The following is a 15,337-nucleotide window of genomic DNA, read 5'->3' on the forward strand; positions in this document are numbered from 1 at the left end:
TTCTAACAAAATTGCATAATATATTTTGCTATGCGGTTTTCTACCTAAATAAAAGGGGAGCAATGCTGCAGTACATGAAATGAAGAGAAGAGAAAACCTCAAAGGTCCCTGGAAATTAATAGGTCTATAAAGGTATGGATACGATTTAAGCAAATTTTTAAAAGCCAAACAATTACTTAGCACAAACATGTGGGTCCTGAAAAGAAGACTGTGGCCTCTTCGCTCCTCCTCCAGTCCTGCTGCTGCTGTACTGTTATGAGTTAAGGCTCAAGCATCCCCATACTAGGCCCTCAAGATGTTTTGGGACTACAACTCCCATCATCCCTAGCGAACAGGACCAGTGGTCAGGGATGATGGGAACTGTAGTCCCAAAACAGCTGGCGGGCCAAGTTTGGGGATGCTTGAGTTAAGCCATGGTTTGACTTAGTAGTACATCAAACCCTGGCTTGTGGTTTATCTTGCTCTAGAGAAATCACAAGCTGAAACCAAAGTTTTCTAGGGTAGGTTTGAGGAACTTTTGGTCCTCCAGATGTTGCTACGACGCCCATCATCCCTGCCCATGAGCTAAGACTGTTAGGGATGATGGGAGCTGAAGTTCAGTAACACCTGGAGGGCTACAGGTTCCTCACGACTGTTCTAGATTCATAGCAGAGTGGGAGCAGCAGAACCAGAGGAAAAAGCACATTTGGAGCAGGTAACCAACAAATTGTGTATCCAATTTTTTTGTAGCCAAAATAAGATGAGATGCTAGCTACGGGTTGATGGATCAGTTTATAGCAAGCTGTGTCAATTAATGTATGTATTCATTCATAAATCCATTCTATCCCAATTCTACATTAATCTGCAGATTTAAAAAAATACTGCATGAAAATTCACTGAAACATTAAATATTATTTTTTCACAAATTACAGATTCATAAAAGTAATTTATTTTAAAATATGTTTCCCCCCACAAATTTTTTGGTGCATATTTTGAGCTGAGAGCCACAGAATAAAACTTATAGTGAAAAATCAAAGCAAGAACTCCATTCTGATGCACACATTAGTCTGGGAGATGCCAATCAGGTCAGCTCACATTGTTTTGCCAATAATGAATTCCTCAAGCCTCCCTAGATGTAGCCCTAACATGTAAGAATGCAGCTGCTTAAATCGTCTATATCACAAACGCAGGACCCAGATCATAACTGTTTACATTACTGGAATCATAGAATCATAGAGTTGGAAGAGACCACAAGGGCCATTGAGTCCAACCCCCTGCCAAGCAGGAAACACCATCAGAGCACTCCTGACATATGGTTGTCAAGCCTCTGCTTAAAGACCTCCAAAGAAGGAGACTCCACCACACTCCTTGGCAGCAAATTCCACTGTCGAACAGCTCTTACTGTCAGGAAGTTCTTCCTAATGTTTAGGTGGAATCTTCTTTCTTGTAGTTTGGATCCATTGCTCCGTGTCCGCTTCTCTGGAGCAGCAGAAAACAACCTTTCTCCCTCCTCTATGTGACATCCTTTTATATATTTGAACATGGCTATCATATCACCCCTTAACCTCCTCTTCTCCAGGCTAAACAGGCCCAGCTCCCTTAGCAGTCCCTATTGCTGGCCCATTTATTCCATCTGGTTTTGACCTTCCTCGGTCCCTATCAGAGCTGCCAGAGCACAGGTAGTGATGGGTTGCAATGGGGAAAGATGTGGATGAAATGAATACATAACAAGACTCGTCTGTAGGCTGTGTTCTAGCACAAATGGTGCAATCCACTGGGAATGATGCATGGACATGTCTCATCTTTCTGCCTCGAGATCTGATGGGCACAAGTATGCTAAATCAATCAGAATGCTGGTGTTCTGATACACTTTCTCTCTTTCGTCCCCAGGGGACATGCAATTCAGGAACATTAGCAGTTTTGATTTTCTTTTGCTTCGGCAGAGGGGGGGAAATTGGAAAACAAGGTGAGTGTATCTGTTGACTTGGAGAGATGAATACTGTAGTTCATGAGATTATTTTTTTTTAAAGATATATACTCTTCTATTTCTTAGGATCTGCCAATGAGGGTATCAATCAACCCCACTTCTCTGGTTCAGTCCAAATAACATGGCTAAGAAAACTTCTTTTTTAAAAAAATCAACAAACAGCATAAAAATACAAACTGTAATTTTTCCTTTGTCAATAATTAGTATGTTTCCATAGAGAGTTGAAAGGGCCCACAAGGGTCATCTAGTCCAACCCCCTACAATGCAGGAATCTTTTTACCCAATGTGAGGCACAAACCCACTACACTGACATTAAAAGTCTCATGCTCTACCGACTGAGCTATCCCACCTTTCTAACTTTTAACTAGGGTAGTTAATTGTGGTATCTTACCTGCCGTCTTTTCAAATAATCAAGTGCAATTTGTACATTCTGCAGTCTGTGAAAACGCATCCGACCTTTCTCTCTGGGCTAAAAACAGAAAATGAAGACTGTGAGGCTTTCTATACAACAAATGTGACTTACAAGGCAAGTAATACTCCTTTAGAATGATCGACATTTTTAAAAAGTTCTAAAACATTCATGTCAGAATATTTGGGGGGTATGTGAAAAGGTTTATTTAAAACCTAATGACTCTGGATAAAACCACACTGCTTTAAATGTTAAAGAGGCCCTGTCTTCACCCCTGTAGTCTCTTTTTATTCATTTGGACACAATAAATTAGGCTTTAATGTAGAACCCATATGTGAACATCTCATCAGCACAAGGATTTCCACTTGCGCAATGGAGGGTTCTAAGCCCTTCTTCATTGCATCCCTCTAAATATGATCACCCAACCCTACGGAGCATACTTGGGGATGTTGTGGGATGCATATGGAGGGCTATTTATTTAGAAGATAACATCACAATGCTGCTGTAAAACTTACCTTGTGGAGCAGGTGTGATCTACTTTTGGGCACAGTTTAGCCGAAGTGAAGCACTGTAAAGGCCCCTTAATGACAACAGGAGAGTTAAACTTCTTTCCCATGGAAATCAATGGTCCTTAACAATGCTTCACTTGGGCTGGATGCATGCCTTCTATTAGCTGTTAAAAAGCACAAATTAGGATCCAGATGACATGTGCCCACCATCCACATTCTCACCAGTGTTCTTTGACAAGGTTTTAGAACATGAGTGACTAACTTCCAGTTGTTGCTGTGCTGTACTGCAACTCCTATCATCCCAGACCACTTGCTGCACTGGCTCAGGCTGATGGGAGTTGGGAGCGCAGCAATAACTGGAGGAATAAAAGCTAGCCCTAAAGGCTAGCATCAGAATATAGCAAGTGATTTCAACTGTAACATACATCTATGGATCACACCCTTTTGTGAGCAATTGTCCAAATGGAACAGTAGTGCTTGTTAGGATGCACCAGGAATGTAGCAAGGGGCACATTCTTGGTTAATAGAGTGCATTTTACTAAGCACCAGTAGAATATACCATGTATTTTTATTTGCAATGCATCCTATTATTTATTTTTCCTCTACGTAACGTACAGGGTAAAGCCTAAGAATCATTTCACACATTATGCAGAATTTGATCCAATGCGGCTGACAAGTGTACCAGTTTGATCTGTAAACACATGTTTTGCCACATTCACATTTTGCATTTTTAGGTGTACACTTAAAACATACATGATGCGTGAAGTGGTCCACATGGCCAGTTTCTAGGAAATATTCATGTAAAAAAAGTGTTGCATCAGAACTAGAAAAGCACATCGATTTTTCAAGAAAGGTATACAATCTGCATACTGTCTATATTAGCAGCAAGTACATACTGGAGTAAGTTCTTTAAAAATGATCCCCATCCTTTTCTCTCTTTTTTAGTAGAATTTCAAGGGTTATCTCAGAAAATTACAACCTATTCCTTAGAAATGCTTACAAAACGCAACATGCATGGATAAAGCTACACAAGTTACCAAGGAAAACAAATTATATATAGCAGATTGATGATAATATGGCAGAAGGCAAGCAGTTAGTGTAAAATCACAAAGCGGAAGAATTACACCAGAAAAGGCATCATTCGCTAGCTATCAAGGAACAGCTATGGGGTGGAGGGAAGTAAACATTTATGTGACTGTATAATCCAAAAAAATATAATGCCCTTCTTCCTGACTTTAGATTTTCCACAAACCTTTGCAGTAATGGACTGAAGCATGCTACACCACAGCAACTTCTACAGCTCAGCAATGAGTATTTCCTCAGCCAAGAAAACAAGGACTTATCTGCATATATGACTGCAAGAGCCCTCAAGCTGCTTTCTACCCAAGGCAATAACAAGCTCCTCTCCCTGCTACTGAGCACTGGCAGTTGCTCCCCAATACCCACAGCTCAAGAGGACCAGCTATTTGCTTCTCATGTCCTTTCAGAAAGACCAAGAACCAATCAGTCCTCCTTTTCATGGAGCTTTGGACTCTGTCCTATGGCTCTGGGTATTGAGAGCCATTCCCCCATAAGCCACAGCCCAGTAAATGGTCTGGAGACACACATACGCTGTTGATAAAACCAAGCAAAAACGAAAAAAAGATGGAAGACCAATGATAAGCCAACAGCAACCCTCCTTTCTAGGGAGTCTCTTGTTTGTAGTCAATAGTGGACAGCATAGTAGGGCAGCAGAGAGGGGTGAGACGAGGTTGGCACAGTGAAAATGTACCATGTTCTATGCCATCCTTGCTACCACCTGCCCCTACTCATCCACCTCCCAGCAAGCAGTAGTGAGGCAAACAACCAGAGGTCACATAAATCATACAAGTTCCACCATGCTGTCCACTACTGCTGATGGTCCATCAGTTTAGTCAGAGAGTTGCAGTGAAGCTTGCATTTCACTGCTGTTATGGGTTTGCCTGGGGCAGATCCAGGCTTGAGGAAGCCCTAAGCAAAAGTTTACTTAGTGGGGGATGTCCTTCTCTTGGGAGCTGCTCTGAGGAAAATCTGGGGGCGACAGGCAGCAGCTGCACGCCAAGCAGAGCATGGACGTATGGGTTAAGGTGCCGTTTTAATTTCCCACATAATGGTGTTTTAGAAGGGCATTGTGGGAAATGAAAATGAATACACCCAGACATGTGGTGCTCCTCTTAAAAATGTTTAAAGGGAAGGGGTGTTAAAGGCATCACCAATGGACCCTGGCAACTGTCCAATGATACCAAGTGCTGAGGCAGGCCCTAGATTTGCCCAAGCCCCCAAATTTCAGTGCTGTCATGGCACTGGTGGAAGGCAGCTACATAATCGCAAATTTTCATGGACTCAGTGCTCATGTTATACCAGAAGTGCAGAAGCTGCTTCAAAGCAGTTTGCTCTCATATAATGAGAGATACCCTGGGCCACATGCGAAAAGCTCACAGTTCCTCCCCATAGTGATTTTACCTCTACTTCCAGAAGCAACAGCATTAAAAAGGAACTCCTGCACGACTGGCATAGTAAAGAGTTTGAGACCTGGCTGCCCAGCAGAAGGCATAAACCAACTGAAATGACATTATATCGCTCATGTTCTGGACTTTGCATTAACTGAGCATTGTAGCTGGAGAGCCGTAACATCTGTAAGGCACAAACGTGCATAACTCCATTGATTCCTGTGGCTTGGAGCCTACGTATCCCTTTTGCGAATCGAAGGTTTTCAATCAAGTGGGAAATTCCACTGGCAAGTTTTCACCAACACCCCCTCCCCCTGCAGCCCTCCCTCCCTCCCACTACTCTGGAGTATCAGGGTACACAAGGAGTTGCAGGTGAGGGATCAGTAACTGTTGCCCCCACCCAACTCTGTCCGTTCTGCTGCCAGGATCATCCAATGAATAGAATTCTGTTCATAAGACACTCTCATCAGCAGAAGAAAACTCAGCATCCAAGCCTATCAACCAAATCATTATGCGGTTAGCATTATGGGGTGCTATCCAAAAGTATTCATCCTGGGGACGTAGAAAGTGAAGCACTGCCAAAGGCAGCATTCCTTACAACAAGCTATTCTGGAGTAGTTTCTTCAAGGATGCTGCCCAAATGTGCCTTTTTAAAGTATGAGAATTAAACTTCGCTGAGTTCAATGCGACTTAGCCTCAGGTAAGCATAGGATTGCAGCCTTAAGTGCTAATGAATGGAACGCGCGCACGCGCACACACACACACACAGAATTTGGGAAATGGTTTGAATGCAGAATATAAAATAGGCAAATAAATAAATCTAAGCTTTTCAGAAAGTGAAAGAACAAAGATATTTCCTTTGTAATATCTTAACGCATAATAAAGCCAGGGTGGTTTTGAGATTTTTTTCCCCGGACCCTTGGTATATACCCAAAGGTTTCATAGGTATGGAACATGGGCAACACATATCTGTGCATCTAGGAACAGAAGTGATCTCAAAAGGACCTTGACTTTAGTATAATAATTTTTAAAAAGCCAGTTTCTTGTAAAAATGACGCAACCCCTTTGGTACAAATCAATACTTAGTGCATTGCCGTACTGTTTATAAGTAGATTATTTCGCATCTGGAAGACAAAAGGCATCATTAAAAATGCTACCTCAGCTTTTGCTGCTATAAAAAATAAATCCTGTGAAAAGGGAACATATTTACTTAGTGAAGCATCATTTAACTATCTTTCAGCTATTTCTATACTACATCTATTTGGGAAAAGGTTTTACATATTCAGCCAATGAGTTAAGCAATCCACAAAACCAACTGAACTGCTTTGGACTAATTGCATTTGATCACATTCCCCCCTTGATGTATTTCTCTCTCTTTGTTTCCTCCCCTTCTATTGGTTGTCTCCCCAACTACTGACAATTTTATTGAAAGCTCCTTGGGACATGGAACATTTATTGTTCCAGCTTCAAAGGGCTGCGGATCAGGTTGCCAGTCATGTAACATAACCACGTTGCCATACACAATTATGAATTGCTTCACTAAATGTGTGGCATCGTTCGAGCCTCTTTAAGAGCGTTTAGCTGCATAGTTGTAGCATAAATGATTATCGCTGCAAGGAAAGAAACAAAATACGTTAAATTGCTGCCATTTTGAGTCGGACTGATAAAAAAGGAAAATCCGCCAGCAGCAGCAAAAGGCTTTCTGTTAACTTTTGCAGTCATTTCAGAGGGTCCTGATGGATTGCCCAAAATCATTAGCACTGCCAGTATTATTCTACATTAGACACATTCCCCACAATTCCAGTTTCCCAATCAATTCTTTCTAATAGAACTACTGCACAGCACCAAACTAACAAGTTACTTCCAAGTTAGCAGTCACCACTCTTCAAATACTACATTAGTAGAGTTATGGGGGTCGGCACCTACCCCCTTATCCTCATCCTCCTCATCCTCATGCTGTTCATACGCGCATGCTTCTGTTGAACTCACCAACCGTAAGGTCTTCAAAAAATCTCGCTCCCTTGGCTAATGAATATAACAGACAGGAGACAGGACAGCAAAGACAGACCACAAATGAAGAGTAGAATATGAACAGAAGAATATAATGAAGGGAACAAGTGCCGAGCAAGGGAAGTAATGCTCACGACAAAAGGAAATAATGACACCAGAAGGAAGTGTTAGACAATTACAGGTGGGAACGTTCCGCCCCCATTATTACTTGCAGATTGCGGTATAAAAATGAAAATAATATTTAGCATCCAACATTTGCCAGATTACTTTTATTAAACATGAAGATAGAAAAGAAAAGGGCATAATAAGAAGTCTTACAATAGCAAACAATATTGCTAAGCTATTCAGAACTGTTCAGTAGGCAGTTCTGAAACTTGCTCTTAGTTCCCCCAGTTATGGAAACAATGAATTAAGAGAGAAACCCCAACAGCAAAGGTCAGTTGAATCTGCAACCGCATTGAGGCCTAAGGCTGTTGAAAAAGATTTGAAAGCTTACCAGGGTGTCTCCTGAAAGAACTTCTAAAAGAGAAATCAAGTTATGTCCATCTCTCAGGTCTTCATAGAGGTCATTCACATGCTTGCGGACCTAAAGGAGAAAAATGAAATACAGAAGTTAAGATGCTGTTTCTTTCAAGCAGAGGTGCAGCCGAAACCTATGCATATTTACTTCAAAGCAAGTTCCATCGAGTTAAATGGGGCTTATGCCCTGATAAGAATACATCAAAGATTGCAGCCTCAGGCTTAGCCACCTCTGTCTCAGGTGCTGCAATGGGAAGGGCAGAGAATTTCTGAACCCTCACCTGGCAATCCACTGCTATTTACCACGGTGGGGCTTCTGCCATTGCTTTGCCACTGCAGCAATGAGGTCAGCAGCACTCCCACTCATGCCATGATGCTTTGCTCTGAGAAATGGCCTTGTCTTGGAGCAAGGCATTCTGGGTAAGGCAACCTTGAAGAGAGCCTTTTTGTTTTGCCTCACCAAACGAGTTCAAAGTTTAACTGGAGCAAATTGTGAAACTTTAAAATCTAAAAGCCTAATTACTACTCTCCAACTTCAAAATGTATCTCAAAATGTATCTGTTGCCAGTATGGCAAAGTAGCTCTGTAGCCTCAACTGCAATGTCTCACTCTAGAAGGGACCTGTGTTTCAGAGGCTCCTTCCTCAAAATGAGGCATTGTTACAGGGAGAATCTCAGCACATGTGCGCAGGAAGAGGAAGAGAAGGAAGAAGAGGAGGAGGTCAGTGCATGTGGGTGATGCACGGGGATGTGATGGTGGCTTTGTTTCAGCCAGCAGTATGGCTTGCACTGGCCCTGAGAGTGATAAATTAATAAGGCTGTTCAGCAGAGTGCATAAATGCTTAGTGAGCTCAACCCCAGTCCACGGGGGGGGGGGGGGGGAGTTAGCAAAAGTACAGTGGTACCTAGGGTTACAAGATGAGAACAGAAATCACGCAGCGGCGGCGGGAGGCCCCATTAGCTAAAGTGGTACCTTAGGTTAAGAATAGTTTCAGGTTAAGAATGGACCTCCAGAACGAATTAAGTTCTTAGCCTGAGGTACTACTGTATCTCCCCATCACCCCCCATAATCTGGCAATTTATTCAACAAAGACTTTAAGAGTAAGAAAATGAAAGGCTATGGGAGAAAACAAAACACACATACAGAGAGAGAGAGAGAGAGAGAGAGAGAGAGAGAGAGAGAGAGAGATAAAATCAATGCTTTTTTTCTGGGGGGACACAGAGGTGCGCATACCCCTAAACATTTTTTGAATCTAAGTTTGCCCTCATTGAGGAGCAGTATTTCAATATGAGTAGGAAAATGAGAGTACCTCTAAACATTTTTTAAGAAACAAAAGAACTGTATATAATGCCCAAAATGGCCATGTTGACCAGGGCTGATGGAAACTGAAGTCTAAAACATCTGGAGGACACTGGTTGGGGGAAGGCTGGTCTAATTCAGTGGGAACCACATCCTTGAAACATGGCCCTGTAAATCATCCAACACACACGGTCCATTTAACGCAACATGCATCAGTAACCAGTGTACCGCAGAAGTGAAACCCATATATGAATCTGGTTGAATAATGATTATTATTATTATATAAACAGTAGCTCTGAATATTCTGATTTGTGGTATCTAAAATAAATAGCTCTATACTTCGTAGGTGGTGTGGAAACGTATATTTAAAAAATTGCCTAAATTGCTACTCACTGCATTCCCATTAAAAGGGGACATCTGCCAGCAAATGCCTTAATTGTTAAAATGTGTGTACATTAATAGATATATGTATGTTGAAAGTAGGGAGGACCCTCCAAAGCAGCTGCTCAAATCTGCCAAGATGTGTTTTTGTACTGCATATTTGGAATGGAAGGGGAGATTCTCAAGTGTGCGTTTCCAAAAATAGAGAGAACTAACCATCTCCCAAGACAGCTTGGAAGCACACCACCTCTGCACAAAGGTGTGTTCTTTTAATGATTATGTGAGGTTGTAAACGATGTTACAAACCGAGTTAGCATTTTAACAGGCAATAATAGTATCAGAAGTACATTATGATTGTGTTGATAATAAATCAGAACAAGCTCCCTAATTACCCCTGACAATAATTTCTACAGCTCCCTCAACCACCGGGCTCTTACAGTAAATGCAAATTAGTATTATTTAATTTCTTGTCCTTCTGTTTACGTTTAATGTGGGTTCCTGAAGAAGCTGTGTTTCAAAGGAACTGCCCCCCAAAATACCTGTGTTAAATTAAAAGGGAATGAAGGAGCATCACAGAGCTGGCATGCTGTCTATGTTTGCTGCGTAGGTTAACTGACAGAGGCAGTTTTGGCTGGGGCCATCTATATTTTGGAGCCAAGGGGTCATCTGTATACTCATACCACCCACCAATCCCTCTCTCTCTCATTTTCATCTGATCCTAAGGAGGCAATGGAAACCCTGAACCATTATCTGGAGACTGTGAAAAGGAAAACACACTGAAATTTAATCCAGACAAAGCATTAAGTACTATTGGTTGGGGAAATTGCAGATTGGGCTCAGAGTTAGAGATTATATTGAATTAAAATGCTGTGAATAACATTTAAAACCAATTTATTATAGGCCAGCAAGCTAAAATATGTTTTCTATTTGCATTTTTTTTTACTTAAAAAAAAAGAGGAGTGGGATATCTTAAATTAACTGTGAAAACCCCTTGGCAATTTGAATCTCATTGAATAATGATTACTCCTGATAATAACCTAATGAATATGCAGTATCTATCCAGCCAAACCAAACAGCTACCTATTTTGATAATTTCCTACAAAGCAATCTTATTTTCCAGATAATTATACTGTGCATACTGAAACATTATCAAGTATAGTTTGGAATTGTTTGTCTAATTGCCCTAATAGTGTATAGTTTGGAGTTGGAGCTGTTTATTTGTTCAGGTAACTATGTGATGGGGGTGGGGTATAAAGGTCTTAGCGGTATTCTCCAAGTGTGTATTTTGGCTTCTAAACTGTCAGAATTCAAAGAGGGTTGTGAAAAGAAGATGTTTTAGATACTACACACTAAGCAATAGTTGAAGACCAAAGTAACAAAGATGTTTATCAATAGGAGCTGTTTTTTAAAATAATCAATACCCAAAGACAAGCACCAGTCTAGCCCAGGCTCTCAGCAGACAGCTAAAAGGGGAGGGGGCATATCAAGTGTGGAAATCAAAGAAGCAGTATACATTATAGACCAGGGGTCAGCAAACTTTTTCAACAGGGGGCCGGTCCACTGTCCCTCAGACCTTGTGGGGGGCCGGACTATATTTTGAAAAATAATAATGAACGAATTCCTATGCCCCACAATTAACCCAGAGATGCATTTTAAATAAAAGCACACATTCTATTCATGTAAAAGCAGGCTGATTCCCAGACCATCCGTGGGCCGGATTTAGAAGGCAACTGGGCCGGATCCAGCCCCCGAGCCTTAGTTTGTGTACCCATGTTATAGACCTATGTGGAGGAGGGACCAGTTGGTAAAACTGCTCCCTCTACACAATCCCACATCAGGTTATAAGCCTGTTTGCAGCCCCACACACTGCTGTGGATGATCCAGGCCACTAAAAACAGAGAGACCACCAGGAAAGACCAATCACAGTAAAGTCAGGCCCCAGGAAGTTGGCCCTAGCAGCTGCCCAGGTTCTGTGACCTCCCCGAGGCCCATTCATGTTGGATGTCAAAACCACAAAATGAAAAGCCCACTCAGCATGCACTCACTTTCAAACTGAGATGTCAAGGACAAATCTATCAAATCTAAAAGTGGGCAGGCTACACAATAGAAAAGGTGTGCGTGATAGAAATTGAGCTAAAAGGCTGGAAAAAAAGAGCCAAAATATACACTTTGCCCACAAAGCAAATGAGTAAAGTCAAAGCATATTTGCATATTTGGAATGTGGTTCTTCCCCTCGCAATTAATGATGCCTCACCCCACCCCCTCTGTGGCTTTCCTCTCTGGCAATTTTCTGGGCAAGAAAAGATTGGCAATCCTTTGCTTTCTCTCATACTTCAGACAAATTCCTCTCTTGGTTTTCTCTTCAAGTTTTCCAAAATGTGAACAGAAGTTTTCTTGCCACCCAAATATAGATGAATAATTTGGTTTTAAAAGCCACTAAATCGATAATGCGTATTCATATGCTAATGCCTATTGGACACATATGTGCAAAAATACTTTATTGCTGCTTCTTAACGTTTCGTTTCAGACTCAGCATGCATACCGATTTGAATTGGAAGGCAAAGCAAGCTTGGCAACTAAGCTGCCAGTGAAATCCCTGGGATCTCCAGGGCAGGCTGCGGGAATTTGTTAGATCCTCCACGATTTACTGTGAGAATCTGGGAACTAAGCTATGTGCTGCCTGAGGCAGGCAGACTTGGGCAACATTCATAGCACAGCTGGGTGTGGGAGGCTTGGCAGCTTAGCTGGAACAAGAATGCCAGCCAGCCTTGGGGCAGGGGGAGAAGAGAGAGACTGTCATTTAATTCCATAACTGGAGGAAAGGCAAAAAGAGTGTTTGCCAAGATTAAAGCAGCAGCATTTAACCGGCTAAAATGGTACATAAAACAATAATGGCAATTCACAGAATTGGGTGAGTTCACTAAGCAAGAAATATAGTTTTTGAGCATATTGGGGGGTGTTTCTTCTCCCTTCCCCACCCATCTTTTCTACTGAGTAAATTAGATGTAGATTGATCAATTACATTTATATACCATCTTTTCTACAAGGCGCTCATGGTGGAATACATGCTTCTTTGTGCCGCTCTCCATTGTTTCATCTCAACAACTCTATGATGTAGGCCAGGCTGATAGAGGGTGCCTGGCAGTAGTAGTAGTAACAACAACAACAACCACCACCACCACCACCACCACCCAAGGTAACCCAGTGAACTTCATGGCTAAGTGGGGATTTGAACTCTGGTGTCCTAGGACCTAACCAAACACTTTAACCACTACACCATACTACAGTGGTACCTCAGGTTACAGATGCTTCAGGTTACAGACGCTGCTAACCCAGAAATAGTACCTTGGGTTAAGAACTTTGCTTCAGCATGAGAACAGAAATTGCATGGCGGCAGCAGGAGGCCCCATTAGCTAAAGTGGTACCTCAGGTTAAGAACAGTTTCAGGTTAAGAACGGACCTCCAGAACGAATTAAGTTCTTAACCCGAGGTACCACTGTATTTGTTTCAAATACTTCACACCTAGTTTACCCTACACAACATTTTATAAAAAATAATCTGGATTGAGTGTGATATACCAATTGAAAAACAAAGCAACACCCCCACCCGGAATGCCATCATTCCTATATTGTTCACCTCTAAATAATCTTGCTCCCAATGTCCACTTTGCACACTGTAAATATAGACTCTGCCTGCCCATGAGCTTATATGGCTCCTGGCATGCTTCTGTCTGTTCACTGACCTCACTATTCTTCTGCCTTGGCCAGTTTCAATGACACTTGAGCTGACCACAGCATAACTGAGATTTCTAAAAAAAGAAGAAACATCTGAATGCAGTTGATGCAGGTGCCGTATACATTTCCTTCATCCTCAGGCATTTGTGTGATGACCAAAACTGGTCCAAGAGACCTGGGCCAAATACTGGAGAAGTCTGTTGGTGGCTCCTTGAAGAGATAATGATTGCCTAGCCTGCCCCGCCTCCTATTTCCAGGACAGCAATGGCTTGAACTGCTGCCTTATAAGCAGTATTCATTGGAGATCCCTGGTATACCTCAGGAGTTCTCAGGAATTCCTCAATAGTTAAGCTGGTAATGCACAAACCAAGAACACACCCCAGAACCCTTTGCAATGTCAAGGAATTCCATGGTCAACATGCAGAGAGCCCCAAAAGGCAAAGCTATTAAGAAAAGTCTCCCTAAAATAGAAAGTGCTTATATGATCGGTTTACATATATGAATGCATGTAAGCATGCACATACATAAATCTTATGCACCAGTTATCAGCAGGATTCTGATTACAGTGGTACCACTGGTTAAGTACTTAATTCGTTCCAGAGGTCTGTTCTTAACCTGAAACTGTTCTTAACCTGAAGCACTATTTCTGGGTTAGCGGAATCTGTAACCTGAAGCGTATGTAACCTGAGGTACCACTGTATTATTTCTATAGTGCCAACCAGGACAATATCCTTTTTCAGCTGACTATAAATGGCTCTGCCTGTACAGAAGCAGTACTGAAGGAGTATGAAAATCTTTTACATCTATTTTGTCACTAGATAAAATTCTGTTGAGGAGTGAAAGGTGTCCCTATAGCATAGAAGCTGTGTCACTCCAGATGTTGCTGGACTCCAACTCCATCATCCCTGACCACTGGACCACTGCTTCCAACATCTGGAAAGCCATAGAGTTCCCTCTTATAGGAATGAGGACTGTCCCTCTCTTCTCTTTCACAGATTTTATAATGTGGGGTGTCAACATTTTCCGGACTTTGATCGTTAGTAAGCACTGGAAATGGAAAAGAGAGCCTGAGTACATTATTAATATATATGCATAGGAGGAGAGGGATCGCACATGATAAGGAAAACATAGCAACTCCTCCCCTGTTTTCTTCTTTCTATAACATATCCTTCTGGTTGCCAGATAAATACTAACTTGTAGCTCCAGCTGGTGTGTGCCTATACACATGAAAGGCTTCCCAAAGCACCTTTTAGCTTCCATTTTAATTGAGTGATACCACATCTGGGGTCCCTGCTGTGTTCTGTTGCTATCTAAGACCCGAGGCAAGAACAAGCCACAGCAGGCGGGCACATGTCCGTGTCCTCCCTGTCTTGGCAGTGTTTCCTTTGATCCTTTCTGAAACTCTCAATATATGTTGCCTCTTGGAGGGATGCTGCTGCATTTTAAAACATTGCATATTTTTATTTAGATTTGTCTTCTTGTTTGCAAGTTAAATCTTTCTGACTCCTCCTACCCGAAAGAAAATTTGCATCAGAGTTAAGCTGGTGAGCAACTCCTATGGCAACATACCCAAACTCTGCATGGTTCCCCAAGTATTACATTGTTAGTCCATGTAATAGCAGCTACAAGATACAAGGACCTTTGTGCAGATGGCGCTGTTCCCTCACTCTTGTTCAGTCTTCTTGTCAAAAGCAGTTAGGTGCTAAAACAGGCATCAATTCTGTTTCTCAACAAAAGAGGCAGAAAAGTTGGAAAGCTGAACACAATGAGGCAGTTCTTTTTTCACAGTATCTTTTAAAATCTATTCACTTTCTTTTTCTTTTTCTTGTCAACTTATTCCAGAGTAGAAAAAAATGGCAACCAGCACTGTGCAGAGAGGAATGTCTATATGAGAATAGAGGCGCTACACACAGACCTCCCACCCCACAAAGGCCTGTTTGTCCTGTGTTGCAGATGGGAATCTCACCATGAAGGTGTCATGGACGTTGAAGACACTCCAACTCAGGACAAAAGGGAGAAACGTGCTAAGAGGAGGGCACATT

At 41.9% G+C, this 15,337-nt stretch overlaps 1 protein-coding gene across 29 annotated transcripts in view; it reads right to left on the reverse strand.

Moving 5' to 3' along the window:
• LOC308472756 (dystonin-like) overlaps positions 1-15,337 on the reverse strand; it is a 306,554-nt gene that overhangs the window by 211,344 nt on the left and 79,873 nt on the right. For 17 of the 29 annotated variants that reach the window (XM_080997848.1, XM_080997841.1, XM_080997871.1 and 14 more), the window contains 3 exons: positions 7,859-7,948; positions 7,279-7,377; positions 2,358-2,435 (listed from right to left, as the gene is read on the reverse strand). In XM_080997848.1, coding sequence (XP_080853974.1) covers positions 2,358-2,435; positions 7,279-7,377; positions 7,859-7,948 — 267 coding nt within the window. The remainder of the gene's footprint in view (positions 1-2,357; positions 2,436-7,278; positions 7,378-7,858; positions 7,949-15,337) is intronic. The other 12 variants (XM_080997842.1, XM_080997873.1, XM_080997863.1 and 9 more) reach the window with 2 other exon arrangements.

Source organism: Podarcis pityusensis (genome assembly GCF_964106645.2).
Source record: "Podarcis pityusensis genome assembly, chromosome: 3".
Classification (NCBI taxonomy): Eukaryota; Metazoa; Chordata; class Lepidosauria; order Squamata; family Lacertidae; genus Podarcis; species Podarcis pityusensis.